The sequence below is a fragment of the Canis lupus genome, chromosome 6 (assembly GCF_003254725.2).
Source record: "Canis lupus dingo isolate Sandy chromosome 6, ASM325472v2, whole genome shotgun sequence".
Classification (NCBI taxonomy): Eukaryota; Metazoa; Chordata; class Mammalia; order Carnivora; family Canidae; genus Canis; species Canis lupus.
The window spans coordinates 42,331,794-42,346,011 of NC_064248.1; the positions used below are offsets into that span (position 1 = coordinate 42,331,794).

General features: G+C 42.0%; 1 protein-coding gene across 1 annotated transcript in view; it reads left to right on the top strand.

Moving 5' to 3' along the window:
* Positions 1-14,218, top strand: part of SORT1 (sortilin 1) — a 66,480-nt gene that overhangs the window by 39,870 nt on the left and 12,392 nt on the right. The window contains 8 exon segments of the mRNA XM_025417353.3: positions 1,215-1,264; positions 2,474-2,604; positions 5,585-5,729; positions 7,160-7,315; positions 9,303-9,409; positions 11,803-11,905; positions 12,232-12,400; positions 12,967-13,157. Coding sequence (XP_025273138.3) covers positions 1,215-1,264; positions 2,474-2,604; positions 5,585-5,729; positions 7,160-7,315; positions 9,303-9,409; positions 11,803-11,905; positions 12,232-12,400; positions 12,967-13,157 — 1,052 coding nt within the window.

Here is a 14,218-nt window from a genome sequence, read left to right on the forward strand (position 1 = left end):
CAGGCAGAGGGAGAAGCAGGCTCCATGCACCGGGAGCCCGACGTGGGATTCGATCCCGGGTCTCCAGGATCGTGCCCCGGGCCAAAGGCAGGCGCCAAACCGCTGCGCCACCCAGGGATCCCTTGTATCCAATATTAATTTTTTACTTTTATGATCCATTTCTTTGATTAGCATCTAAATGTAAGATAACTTGTAGATCTTTGATTTCTGGAATTGACAGCCTGAAGTGCTGAAAGAACATGCTCAGACCTGCACCTTGTGCTGGTGCTAATCCATAAGTACTATCAGAGTCTGAACCTGCTTTCCTGAAAACTCCCTTTCCAAGTTAGAATTTAAATTATTCAACATCTGACCTAGCTATCTATTCAAGATGAAAGAACTAATTTATTTAGCACATGCAAAGCATTGAACTAGGTTCTGAGGGGAAACAAATCCTAAAACTTCATACCTGTCCTGAAGAACCTAATAATGTAGAAGGAAAAGAAGTAAGCTGTTGGATTAAAATAATTAAATAGGAGACGGAGGAGTGCTGAGCGGCCGGTACAGAATGGCACAGTGCTCTGGAACAAGGTTTCTCAACCTTGGCACTAATGACATTTTGGACTGGACAATTCATTGTTGTGGGGGTGTTGCCCTCTGCATTGTAGGATGTTTAGCAGCATTTCTGGCCTCTTCCCACTATATACTAGCAACAACTCCCCATCCCCCAGCTGTGACAACCAGAAATGTCCCCTGGGGAGTAAAATCACCCCCAGTTGAGAATCACTGCTCTAGAAGTGTGTAGCAAAGAAGCTTTCCAATTGGAGTGCCAGGAAAAGTTTCATGAAAGAGCTAGATTTTAAGCTAGACCCTAAAGATTGTGAGGGTAAGATTTGGTTACATGAGAGAAAAAAAAGCATTTAAGCCGGAAACAGGAACAGCAAATGCAAGAGGCAGACTTGCAGAGAGTAAACAGACCAGTCTGCCCAGCTGGAAGAGTTCACGTGAAGAAGTAGTGGGCTGGAGGAAATCCTGGGGCCAGGCTGGGGGCGGTGGGGGGGGGCTTGACCAGTGAGGCTGGGAGAGTCTGGCGTACAGCATCCCATCCCAGAAGGCTGTTCCGGCTGGCCCCTGTGGATGGAGCTTATCATTAGCAGCATTGCTTGGAGCTTTGTGACTGCAGTTGATGTTCAGCTGTCTTGAACCCTGTCTTTCCTCTCTTTGTCTGTCTGTAGGGGTTCAGAAAACACCATCTTCTTTACCACCTATGCGAATGGCTCCTGCAGTAAGTAATATTTTAGTTCCAAATAAGAGTGTTCTGTTGTCCATTCATAGTAGAATGTTCTGGGTTATAAGAGATAGAAACATCAAAGATCCTTCCATTCTCTAGTAATTTTAATAGCTAAGATAACTGTCAAGGATTTTTTAAATTTGGAAGTACTGAACCTAGATCAAATAAAAATGCAAGCTATACATAGAGACAATGTACTTAATTTTACCAGCGTATTTAATAAAGTAAATATTAGGCTACAGACAATAACAAGTTGAAATGCATAGTGATTTCCGCAGAAGTGGATGGGGGTTGTGTTTGTGTCAGTGGATGTTGTTGGCTTTCCAATCTGTGACACCGTTTTAAAGCAGAAAGCATAATCTTTCATTTATTCATTCAACAAATTCATTTCATTTTTTCATTCATTGATTTTTCACACCTGCAGTAGTATGAATCACTGTTCTAAGGATGGAGAGAGGAAGGCACCGAAGCCCTTCTCTCTTGGGGCCTGAATTCCAGTAGGGGGTTAGATGATGAGCAAGAAAACAGAAAACTCAAACAATACTACTTAAAATAGAGTAAGATAAGTGTGTCGTGAAGAAAGCAAAAACAGGACGCTGTGGCTGTGATGTGTTTATGCAACACTGTATTTGAATTAAGTAAACTCTTACAGAAGGGGAGAGGGTGAGGGGTTAGAGTAACTGGGCAATGGGCACTGAGGAGGGCACTTGATGGGATGAGCACTGGGTGTTATACTATGTTAGCAAATTGAATTTAAATAAAATATTTTTTAAAAATTAAGTAAACTCTCTGTCCAGTGCAAAACCTTACATGTATAAAAATAAAACCCAAATTATGAATTCCCTATGTCTAATGTGTGGTATTTCCATGGTCACTTGACTAACATGCGTAGAATTAAAAATCCTTTAGCTGGGCAGCCTGGATGGTTCAGCAGTTTAGGGCCGCCTTCAGTCCAGGGCATGATCCCGAGCACCCAGGATCGAATCCTACATCAGGCTCCCTGCATGGAGTCTGCTTCTCCCTCTGCCTGTGTCTCTGCCTTCTCTCTCTCTCTCTCTCTCTCTCTCTGTCTCTATGAATAAATAAATAAAATATTTTTTAAAAATCCTTTAGCTATAAAATTAAGAACATTCTAAAACAGTTATTTTGAACTAGAGATTCACCTGTATGTGAAATTTTAATTCATATTTTGTCTTGTTTAAGAAGCTGACCTTGGGGCACTGGAATTATGGAGAACTTCAGATTTGGGGAAAAGCTTCAAAACCATTGGTGTGAAAATCTACTCATTTGGTCTTGGGGGACGTTTCCTTTTTGCCTCTGTGATGGCTGATAAGGTGTGTATTGCCTCTCTTGGAGGTTCTGAAATTTCTCTAAGTATGTGTTAAATGGATCCCTATTATGACTAGTACTGACAGTTTCTTGCCTTTTTGCAACATTTAGTATCGCTAACATTTGGAGGTAATTCTTTTGAGAGGCTGATTGATTCTTCTGGGCTACTCTGCACTCCAGCCTGTTGTCACCACAGGAATTCTGATATCTGTTTTGTGACACTTAGTCCCAAAGTTTGGACTTCACTCAGACACAGACATCTGAAAAAAAGCAATCCACTTGCTCGTTATCCAATCTGATAATAGAAATAGGTAACATTAATTGGGTACCTGCTATATTCTAGGTACTGTTCTAGGCCCTAGGAATATAGCAGTGAACAAAATAGATAAAGGTCCTGCTCTCAGAGCTTATATTTAAATAAGGAATTAGATACTAAATGAATAAATATGACATTATATACAGTAATGATCCAATCTATAAAGAAACATAAAACCGAGTAAGGAAACAGAATGTGCTTGGAACTGGAGCAGTCCTGTTTTAGGTAGGGTGGTGTGGATGAGCTGTCTGAGACCCAGCTGGAGTGAGAGCTAGTTCTGTGTACATCTAGGCTGAAGGAACAGTAAGCGCAAAGCCCCTCAGACTGGAACATGTTTGAAATATTGAAGAAAAGTGAAAAGGACAGCATGGCTGGAGCACACTGAAGGGTGGTCCAAAGAGGGGGAGCCAGTGGTCAGATCAAACAAGACCTTTATAGGTCATGATTAAGACCTTGGCTTTTAAAAAAAAAAAAAAAAAAGACCTTGGCTTTTATTCTTCATGTGTTGGGAAGCTGTGAAAGGTGGTGAGCGGGGGACTGGCATAAGTTGGCTTCCCTTTTGACAGAGCAGGTAGGTGCAGAATAGCCTCCTGGGGGCAAGAATGGAAGCACCAGGCGCAGCTAGGAGTCCGTGACAGCAGTGAGAGATGGTAGATGGGACCAGGCTATTAATGTGAATGAGGGAAGAAGTGGTAAGATTTTGGATATATTTTTAACGTATTCCCAATAGGATTTGCTGATGAATTAGCTATGGTTTGCGAGGGAGTAAATGAGAGGAACCAAGGATAACTTTAGAGTCTTTGCCCTGAGCAACTGGGTGAATGGTAGTACCATTCACCGAGATGGCAAGAGAACCAAGTTTGTAGCAGGAAAATCAAGAATTAGGTATTGGGTATGAGATGCCTCTTAGATATCTAAGTGGAAATGTCGAGTGAGCATTTGGGCATGTGAGTCTCCCCAAATTATATGATACATGATATATGATTATATGGTATATGATATATGAAGAATTATAAGATGATATCTTCTGGAGGGCTGAGCACTCGCTGGAGCACCCTGACGACACTGAGGGGCTGGGAAGAGATGAGAATGTAGCAGAGAAGACTGAAGGAAGGAAAACCAAGTGGACTGAGCCACGAAAGCCAAATGGAGGAACTGCCTCAAGAAGGAGGTTGGCTACATGAAACTCAACAGAGATGCGGAGTTAAAGGAGTCCTGAGAATTATCCACTGGAGTTGGCAAAGTGGTGGTTGCCACTGCACCTGGTGCCAGGAGGCTATTCCTGCCCCCAGGAGGCTATTCTCCACCTACCTGCAGACCTTGACCTTGACGAGTGGAGTTTCATCGGAGGACTGGGGTTAACAGGCTGATTACCGTGGGTTCAGAGAGAATGGGAGTGGAGAAGGGGAAGTAGTCACAGTAACCACACATAACTTCCTCCAGCAGTTTCATAAAATCTTCCCAGCAACCCTAGGAACAGGTCCTCTTGCCTCAATTTGTTTTTGAGGAAATTGAGTAAGTTGCTTACTACCCAAAGGTAGAACCATGGTCGAAAGCAGATTCCAGAGGTAGCCTCCAACAGTGTACTGCTACTATCTATAAAATCATCATCCTACTGTATGCTTTTGAATTCTAGTTTCTAAGTGTAATAATGGGTAAGATTGAAAGTAAACACCTAGGTATAAGTTAGAAAAATAAGTTAAATGTACTTGTCACTGAATTTTAAAAAGTATTTAACATAAGGAGGCCCTGGGACTAATTCTTGTGCCCTGGCCAACTGTGTTGAGCTGTTTATCAAAGAGGAGGTGTTAATTGCCTCCTTAACGGACTCCTTTTAGCAGATAACTACTCCCTGATCAGCTCCTTTATATTAATTTCTGCCTCTCCTTGGCCACTTCCCAGCCTGTGCATGTGACCTTCATTATGGCTGTTCATCGACACCTATTTCCGTAAAGAGGAGATACGTCACATCTTGACTTCCCTGTGATCTCCCAAGCATGGGTTTCATCTCCAATTTTTGGATTCTTAATTATTTAATTCTTTGGATTATGTCAGGACTATCTCAAAGGGATCAAACTTTTGTGCAGCAATTGTAATTTTATGAATTATCTGAGCAAGCATATGCAAATGGCTATAAAGCCAAACTAATGGTGGCTCCATCATACTCTTAGCTCAATTGAAGGAAATGGGAATGTCAGAGGTTGGAAAGATTCTGTCTTACAGGGCCATACTAGAATGAGGAAGCCAAAGAGGAGGCCAAGATAGCCTTACTTACAATAGAATGGATTGTTCCTTTGCCTGGAACTTTGCCGGGGGTTAGAAATTGCTTTGGTAATTGGTACTGGACCTGTCATTTACAGCAGTTATATGAGGAAATGGATGATACTCAGAATTATGAGTAATAGTGTTCCTATTCATGTCCCTATACATGGCATCTTGGCTCAGCAGTTTAGCGCCTGCCTTTGGCCCAGAGCGTGATCCTGGAGTCCTGGGATTGAATCCTACATGGAGCCTGCTTGTCCCTCCTCTGCCTGTGTCTCTGTCTCTCTGTCTCTGTCTCTGTCTCTGTCTCTCTCTCTCTCTCTCTCTCTGTGTCTCTCATGAATAAATAAATAAAATCTTAAAAAAAATAATAAAATTGAAAAGGTAAATATTGGCATTTGTTCCAGGATACAACAAGAAGGATTCATGTGTCGACAGATCAAGGGGACACGTGGAGCATGGCCCAGCTACCTTCTGTGGGGCAGGAGCAGTTCTACTCCATTCTAGCAGCTAATGATGACATGGTGTTCATGCATGTAGATGAACCTGGAGGTAAGAGCTTTTTTAGTGGCCCACCCTTGATGCATAGAGATTTAAGTTTCATGTTCTACTTTGAGCTTCCTTCTTACATGTTGACTTTTCCTCTTACCCGTAGGCATAGGCATTAATTAGTGAGTGTCCTACTGAATACACTATCTTACAGATAATACAGTCTCTGTTAAGAAGGCCCCTTGTTTTGATCCTGTAATATGGTTTACGTGTATGTCCAGGTATTCTAGAGCAGTGCTGCTTAAAGAATGGTCAGAGGACTGATACTGGTTTGCAAACTCTTTGTTACCAAGTAAGCACAGAAAGCAGTAGCAAGCACTGAGAAACATCTATAGCCATTTGTTTTTTTGTTTTTGTTTTTGTTTTTTTTGTTTTGTTTTTTTTTCTTTTCTTTTTTTTTTTTTTTTTAATTTTTTTTTTTTTATTTATTTATGATAGTCACAGAGAGAGAGAGAGAGGCAGAGACACAGGCAGAGGGAGAAGCAGGCTCCATGCACCGGGAGCCTGACATGGGATTCGATCGTGGGTCTCCAGGATCGCGCCCTGGGCCAAAGGCAGGCGCCAAACCGCTGCGCCACCCAGGGATCCCTGTTTTGTTTTTTTTTCTATAGCCATTTGATAAAGTAATCTTATATCTGTTAAATGTAATCATTTAAAAGTAATGGATCATATTTCCTCTCTCTTTTGTATTTCACTCTTCTTGTGATTAATTTTTTTATATGTCACAAAGGACCAGTTTGTGCTAATAATAATAGAAATTTAAAAATTAATTCTTCAGGGCTGGCTCAGTCAGGAGCATGTTACTCTTGATCTTTGGGTTGTGAGTTCGAGCCCCACGCTAGGTACAGAGATTATTTAAATAAATAAAACTTAGGGGAATCCCTGGGTGGCTCAGTGGTTTAGGTCCTGCCTTTGGCCCAGGGCGTGATCCTGGAGCCCCGGGATCAAGTCCCACGTCAGGCTCCCTGCATGGAGCCTGCTTCTCCCTCTGCCTGTGTCTCTGCCTCTCTCTCTCTCTGTGTCTTTCATGAATGAATAAATAAATAAATAAATAAAATCTTAAAAAAAAACTTAAGAAAAAATTAATCCTTCACCACAAATAGTTTGAGAAGAGTTGTTCTGGAATATAAAGATTTAGAGATATGTATGAAATGAATATAAGTGCATTGCCTCTGCCATCTGAATATACCTGGGAAGGGCTTTTCTGTAGCACCTAATTCATCCAACAAACAGCATCCACCATGCTGGGTGCTGGAGTTAAAGGTGGACATCACACTCATGAGTATCAAACCAGGACCTATTCTCAGGTCTGCATCCACATCATGAAGAGAGACAGTTGGCTAATGTATGCAGGCAGCCATGTGTACAGTTGGACTGTTGTTTTCTCTCTGTTCCCTCCCAAGACAGTGTTTTTGCTTGTTCACCTATTTCAGATACTGGATATGGCACAATCTTTACCTCAGACGATCGAGGCATTGTCTATTCCAAGTCCTTGGACCGACATCTCTACACCACTACAGGTGGCGAGACAGACTTTACCAATGTGACCTCCCTCCGTGGGGTCTACATAACCAGTGTGCTCTCAGAAGGTGAGTCTGGCCACAGCTGTCCTTCAGCCGAAAATGTTGGGAGTTGAGGTTTTGCGGGAGAAGAATGGTCCTGTCCCCCAGGAATGTTGCTTGCCTAGCCTACAAGCCTATCCATATAGATTCTGGTCCTTTATTTTACATAAGTCATGGTAAATAGAACTAAAAAAAGGCAAAACAATAGCAGGTAGAAAGAAAGACTTTTGGGGTTCCATGTTGTTTAGAGTAAGTGTTAAATTAAAATAAGTTTTCTATAATGAGAGGTTCAGGACTAGAGGAATGAGCTTGAGTTTGAACCACTGCCCGCTTTCCTCCTTGTAGAGGGCACAGCGGTAGCCAGCATTTCTCTTGTGTTATACTCGGTGGTTCTGCAGAGCTCACCTTCCCTCAGGCCCAGTTATACAAATAAACACGTCACTCTGAAGTACAGAACGACTCTTAAGGTTTTGTTCATATATGTATTTATTTTTTGGTAGGAGGTGGGGGTTTGTTTTTATTTGTAAAGATCTTGCAGCAGTCTGCAGGTCCTAAATGGTATTGGTCCCGTTTCCTCCCTGACCTCACCTCCCACCCCTCTCCCCTCTGCTGACCGCATTCTGGTCACTCCAGCCCTCTGCACACACGCGGGTTAGAAATTTGCGGGCACTGTTCTCTGTTCCCCAGACAGCTGTGAGGATGACACCATGCCCCTTCCCATCTCTGCTCATATGTCGCTTTCTGACTAGAACCTGCCCTGGCTATCCTGTTGGAAGCTTGTCTGCTCTCCCCTCCTCACAGACACATTCAGCCTCTCTTGAGCTGGGCAGGTTTTTCTCATAGCACTTACTATCTAACATACTATATAATTTGCCTATTTATAGCATCTGGTGTTCGTTGTCTGACCTCACTAGGATGTATGTTTCACAAAGTTTTTTCCTGTTTTGTTCACTGATAGAGTCCCAAAGGCTCACAACAGTCTTCATAGTAGGCACACAATAAATATTTATTGACTAAATGAATTGTCCTTCACTGGCCTTCTTGTTTGATTTTTCTTGGAAATCTCAACGCAAATTGTTTCTGAATTTAAACCTGCAGTAGGGCAGCCCGGGTGGCTCAGTGGTTTAGTGCTGCCTTCAGCCCAGGGCGTGATCCTGGAGACCCAGGATCGAGTCCCATGTCAGGCTCCCTGCGTGGAGCCTGCTTCTCCCTCTGCCTGTGTCTCTGCCTCTCTCTCTCTCTCTGTGTCTCTCATGAATAAATAAATTCTTTTAAAAAAATAAAAAATAAATAAACCTAAAAAAATAAATAAATAAACCTGCAGTAGTGTATGTCATTGATGAGACATGTAGAAAAAAGAAAAGGTATAAGAGAGGGTAGTGGACAGACCAAAACCAGGAATTATTATGCCAGACTTACACATATACATTCAAGTCTTGAGAGTCCCTAAAACAAGCCTGATATCCTGGCCTTATCTGAGGAAGGATTGGGATGCCTTCCCAGTGTCCATTTTACTTCTAAGGCAAGCAGGCAAGCAAGGAGAATGGACATCAGCCTGTTTGTGTTGGTGAGGAGATAAAAGGTATCTTTCAAGAGTATCAGTCTAGATGGTATCTGGAATCAGCTGGGTCCTACTGAAGTGGGAAATCTTCCTCAAGTATCCTGGAGTTCTGCTCACCAACACTGAGCCATATTTGTTGGATGTTACAAGCTTGTGAGACTCCAGACTTTTAATGGTATTATATCGTCTCGAGAGAGAGAGATGCAATGATAAACAAATTTAAGAGGGGGCACCTGGGTAATTGAGTGGTTGAGTGTCTGCCTTTGGCTCAGGTCCTGCATCGGGCTCCCCACAGGGAGCCTTCCTCTCCCTCTGCCTGTGTTTCTCCTTCTCTCTCTCTCTCTCTCTCTCTCTCTCTCTCTCTCTCGAATAAATTAAATCTTTAAAAAGAAAAAAAAATTTAAGAGGATGCTTCTGGTGTTTCAGACTTAATATCATTATTTTCTCATTCAGATAATTCCATCCAGACTATGATCACTTTTGACCAAGGAGGAAGGTGGAAGCACCTGAGGAAGCCTGAAAACAGTGAATGTGATGCTACGGCAAAAAACAAGAATGAGGTTTGTTTTACCCCCAAGTGTCCTGTGTATTGGGAGCAAGGCAGCCATCCCATTCTGCTTTGATCAGTGTCAGGCCTTTGACTAATGAACATGATTAGGGGCCACAGCTACAAGTGGAAAGTTGGGAAATGAGAGTAATGAAAGTGACTTCGAATGTAGGAAAAGGAACTGCAAAGAAAAGCCCAAATACTATGGATTATTCGTCTTTTAAAGAAAAAAACTGAAGGCTACAATTTTGTGTTTTACTATGCTGCTGAATGCAGAGTGGAAGACAGGCCAGGGATCAGTTAAGAATCAGTGTGGCAATGAATGAATGAATGAATGAATGAATGAATGAATGAATGAATCAGCGTGGCAAGGACTCCCGGTGGCTCAGCGTTTTAGCACCTGCCTTCCGCTCAGGGCGTGATCCTGGGGTCCTGGGATCTGGCTCCTGCATGGAGCCTGCTTCTACCTCTGCCGTGTGTCTCTGCCCCTCTCTCTGTCTCTGTGTGTGTCTTTCATGAATAAATAAATAAAATCTTTTAAAAAAAAGTAAAAATTTAAAAAAAATTATTTCTTTTAGAGAGAAAGTTCACACGTGTGGGGGGAGGGGCAGAGGGAGGGAATCTTCAAGCAGACTCTCTGCTGAGCAAAGAGCCTGATGCAGGGCTCAATTCCAAGACCCATGAGATCATGACCTGAGCCGAAACCAAAAGTCAGAGGCTTAACCGACTGAGTCACCCCAGCGCCCCTCAGAAATCTCTCTTAAAGACAGGACTAGGTCTTACTTTTAATCACCACCATATCTTGTACAGTATCTAAACAACGTCAAGTGTTTATCAAGTTTATCTGTGTGGAATCAGGCTTTAAATTGATCAGAGGCTTTGTATAATGCAGGAATAAGATAAACTAAGACATTACACATAAGAAAATAATTACATAATTTGCTCCCAGATATATACTAATGCATTTGGAATCAAGAATATCCCACTGGAGGGCACCTGGGTGGCTCAGTGGTTGAGCCTCTGCCTTTGGCTCAGGGCATGATCCTGGGGTCCTGGGATTGTGTCCGCCATCAGGCTTCCTGTGGGGAGCCTGCTTCTCTCTGTCTATGTCTCTCTCTGTCTCTCATGAATAAATAAACAAAATCTTAGAAAATATATATCCCATTGGGACTATAACTCAACAACAAAAAAAAACCCAAATTAAAAAATGGTTAAAGGACTGGAATAGGCATTTCTCAAGAAAATATACAAATGGCCAATAAGCACATGAAAAGATACTTCATGGGCAGCCCGGGTGGCTCAGCGGTTTAGCGCCGCCTTCAGTCCAGGTCGTGATCCTGGAGACCCAGGATCCAGTCCCATGTCAGGCTCCCTGCGTGAAGCCGGCTTCTCCCTCTCTCTGCCTATGTCTCTGCCTGTGTGTGTGTGTGTGTGTCTCTCATGAATAAATAAAATCTTTTTTTTAAAAAAAGATGCTTTACATCACTAATTATTAAAGAAGTACAAATCAAAGCCACAGGGAGTGATCATCTCACACACACAAGAAAGGCTACTATCAAAAACAAAACAACCTGTGTTACTAAGGATGTGGAGAAATTAGAAACCTTGTGCACTGTTGGTGGGTATGAAAAATAGTGCAGTCGCTATGGAAAATGGTATAGTGGTTCCTCAAAAAATTAAACGTAGAACTACCATATCCAGCAATCCTACTTCTGGGTATATATCCAAAAGATTGAGAGCAGGGTCTCAAAGAGCTATTCGTGTGTCCATGTTCATAGCAGCATTGTTCACAATAGCTAAAAGGTAGAAACAAGCCAAGTGTCCATTGACATATGGATAGATAAGCAAAGTATGATTGATTGATATATATATATATATATATATATATATATATATATATATATGCAACGGAATAATATTCTATCTTAAAAAGGCAGGAAGTTCTGACACTTGTTACAACACGGATGAACCCTAAGGACATAACACTAAGTGAAATAAGCCTGTTGTAAAACAAATATGGTTCCACTTCTGTAAGGTACCTAGAATAGTCAAATTCATAGAAACAGAAAGTAGAATGGTGGTTCTCATTCTGGGAGGTCTGGAGGTCTGGGGGGATCTGGGAATTATTGGTTAATGGGGAGTTTTAGTTTTGCAAGATGAAAAAGCTCTGGAGATGGATGGTGGTGATGGTGGTACAATATTGTAAATGTACTTAATCCTAGTGAACTGTACACTTAAACATGCATGGTCAAGATGGTAAACTTTATGGTATGTGTATTTTATCACAGTTTTTTTAAGGGGTATCCCACTGAAGTCTGGATTAAGTTCAAAACTGCCATAGAAGGCTCTGAGATGAGTAAAAAATAGCACTTTGATTTTAATCTAAGCTTTGGTTTCTTTTCACAGTGCAGCCTTCATATTCATGCTTCCTACAGCATCTCCCAGAAGCTAAATGTTCCGATGGCCCCACTCTCAGAGCCTAAGGCCGTCGGCATAGTCATTGCCCACGGTAAGCAGCTCTCCCCTCATCTCCCTGGGAACTATCAGCTGAGCACACTGAGACTCAGTCCCAGCCTTGAATCCTATAACAAAACCACCATATGTGACTTTTATCATTCTTCGTAGAATTTCTTGCACAATAATGTTACTTTGGGTTTTTCCTAGAGAGAGAAACGTGACTTCTCCCTTTCCCAAATTTTGTGGCCCTTTTTTTCTGTTACAAGAAGCACGATGGGAAATTATCAGAGAAAATTCATCGAAAATTATTCTCTCTGCAGTAAATCCCCTGTGTTTCGTTGCTGATCTTGGCTGATGAGATGGTGTATTGTGTTGCAGGTAGTGTAGGGGATGCCATCTCAGTGATGATCCCGGATGTGTACATCTCAGATGATGGGGGTTACTCCTGGGCGAAGATGCTGGAAGGACCCCACTATTACACCATCTTGGATTCCGGAGGCATCATTGTGGCCATTGAGCACAGCAGCCATCCTATCAATGTGATTAAGTATGCATGAGCTCCACTCCACCCACACTATCTGCATAGGGGGCAACTGTGGGGTGTTTTTTGGTTGTGGGGGTCAGAGTAGGCTGATTACTGACCCTGATTCAAATGGTGCATCCTGTGCAACTGTAGGGAACGTTCTTGAAGGGAATGCAACCCTTCAGTGGCTTTGCTTTTTCCTCTGACTTCTTCTAGCTAACACGTTGTCACTTTTTAAAAATATCCTTCTTTTTCTCCATGAGAATCTTACAGGAGTGTTTAAGCATTTGGGGTGGAAGATGACTCCTTAAGTATAAGTTATATAAAATAATTCCTGTTTTGTTTATTTATAAGCCCATTCTTCCCTATGAAAGAATTTTTATAAAGGCATTTTCCTCTGTACTCTTTGAATGAATCCTTTTTATCTACCCTGTTAACTGTAGGCATTAAAAATTAACATAATTGTCAGTAAGACATAACCTAAAATATGAAGGGTTTTCTCTGGTTTGGGATCAAACAGCCAGAGTGGTTTCCTGGTACTCCAGAACATGTTGATGTCTGTCCCAACTGTTCTCTAATTGTGGTTTCAGGTTCTCCACGGATGAGGGTCAGTGTTGGCAGACCTATATGTTCACCAGGGAGCCCATCTACTTTACCGGCCTAGCTTCAGAACCTGGAGCTCGGTCCATGAATATCAGCATTTGGGGTTTCACAGAATCTTTCCTGACTCGCCAGTGGGTCTCCTACACCATTGATTTTAAAGATGTCCTTGAAAGGAACTGTGAGTATCTCCCTTGGCATTTTCTACCAGAAGCTTAGAAGCCCATTTTCCTAAATAACCAATTCAGTTTCATTTCTTTGAGCTGGAATAAGAAAATGAATAGGGAAAAGGGTTGAAGGATGTCCCATGTAGGTAACCAGGCAATGGAATGGTATCAGAAATGCAGCTTCCCTCTTTGGACTAGCACTGTCCAAGAGAAATAAAACAAGGATCACATGTGCCATTTAAATTATTCTGTTGGCTGCACTATCGGAGCAAAAGAAGTGAAATCCACTTTAGTAATAATACAATCATCTAACATATCCAAAATATTATCATTTCAACATGTAAGGAGTATTAAGAATTATCAATGAAATGTTTTGTATTTTCTATTTCTTTTTTTTTTTTAAAGATTTTATTTATTTATTCATGAGAGACACAGAAAGAGAGGCAGAGACACAAGCAGAGGGGGAAGCAGGCTCCATGCAGGGAGCCCAATGTTGGGACTTGATCCCAGGACTCTGGGACCACGCCCTGAGCCAAAGGCAGACCCTCAACCGCTGAGCCACCCAGGTGTCCATTTCTCTTCTAAAGCTTCAAAATCCAGTGTAAATTTGCCACTTAGCCTTATCGTAAATCTCAATTCAGACTGGCCATAAGTGGCGAAGGCTGTCATGTAGGAGAGCCTGGCTTCGCACTGGTAGAGTTCTGTAACATTCTATAGGACTTCCTTCTGCTTGTAAGGATGGTGCATGCTTGTGTTTATCTTAAATTACTTCATGACATTTCAGGGATTTTCACCCTTGATTGCAACAGAACTGTAGAGAGAAAGCTTTAGAGGGAAGTCTATTGCAAAGAGCATCTGACTGTGTCCCTTATTAAACATTGAATGAAAAAAATAAAAACATTGAAGTGGGCAAGTTTTCATGCAAAGAGTTTTGGCTTGAATATCCGTCACAAGTGAGGCTCTAGAATGGCTACTGGGCAAGCACGAAGCCTACACTGACCATTTCAGAGTTCTGTGACTTCAGGCTGGAAGGCATGTTCAAGGGACAGGAAATGACTTCAGAAAAGGAGGTAAA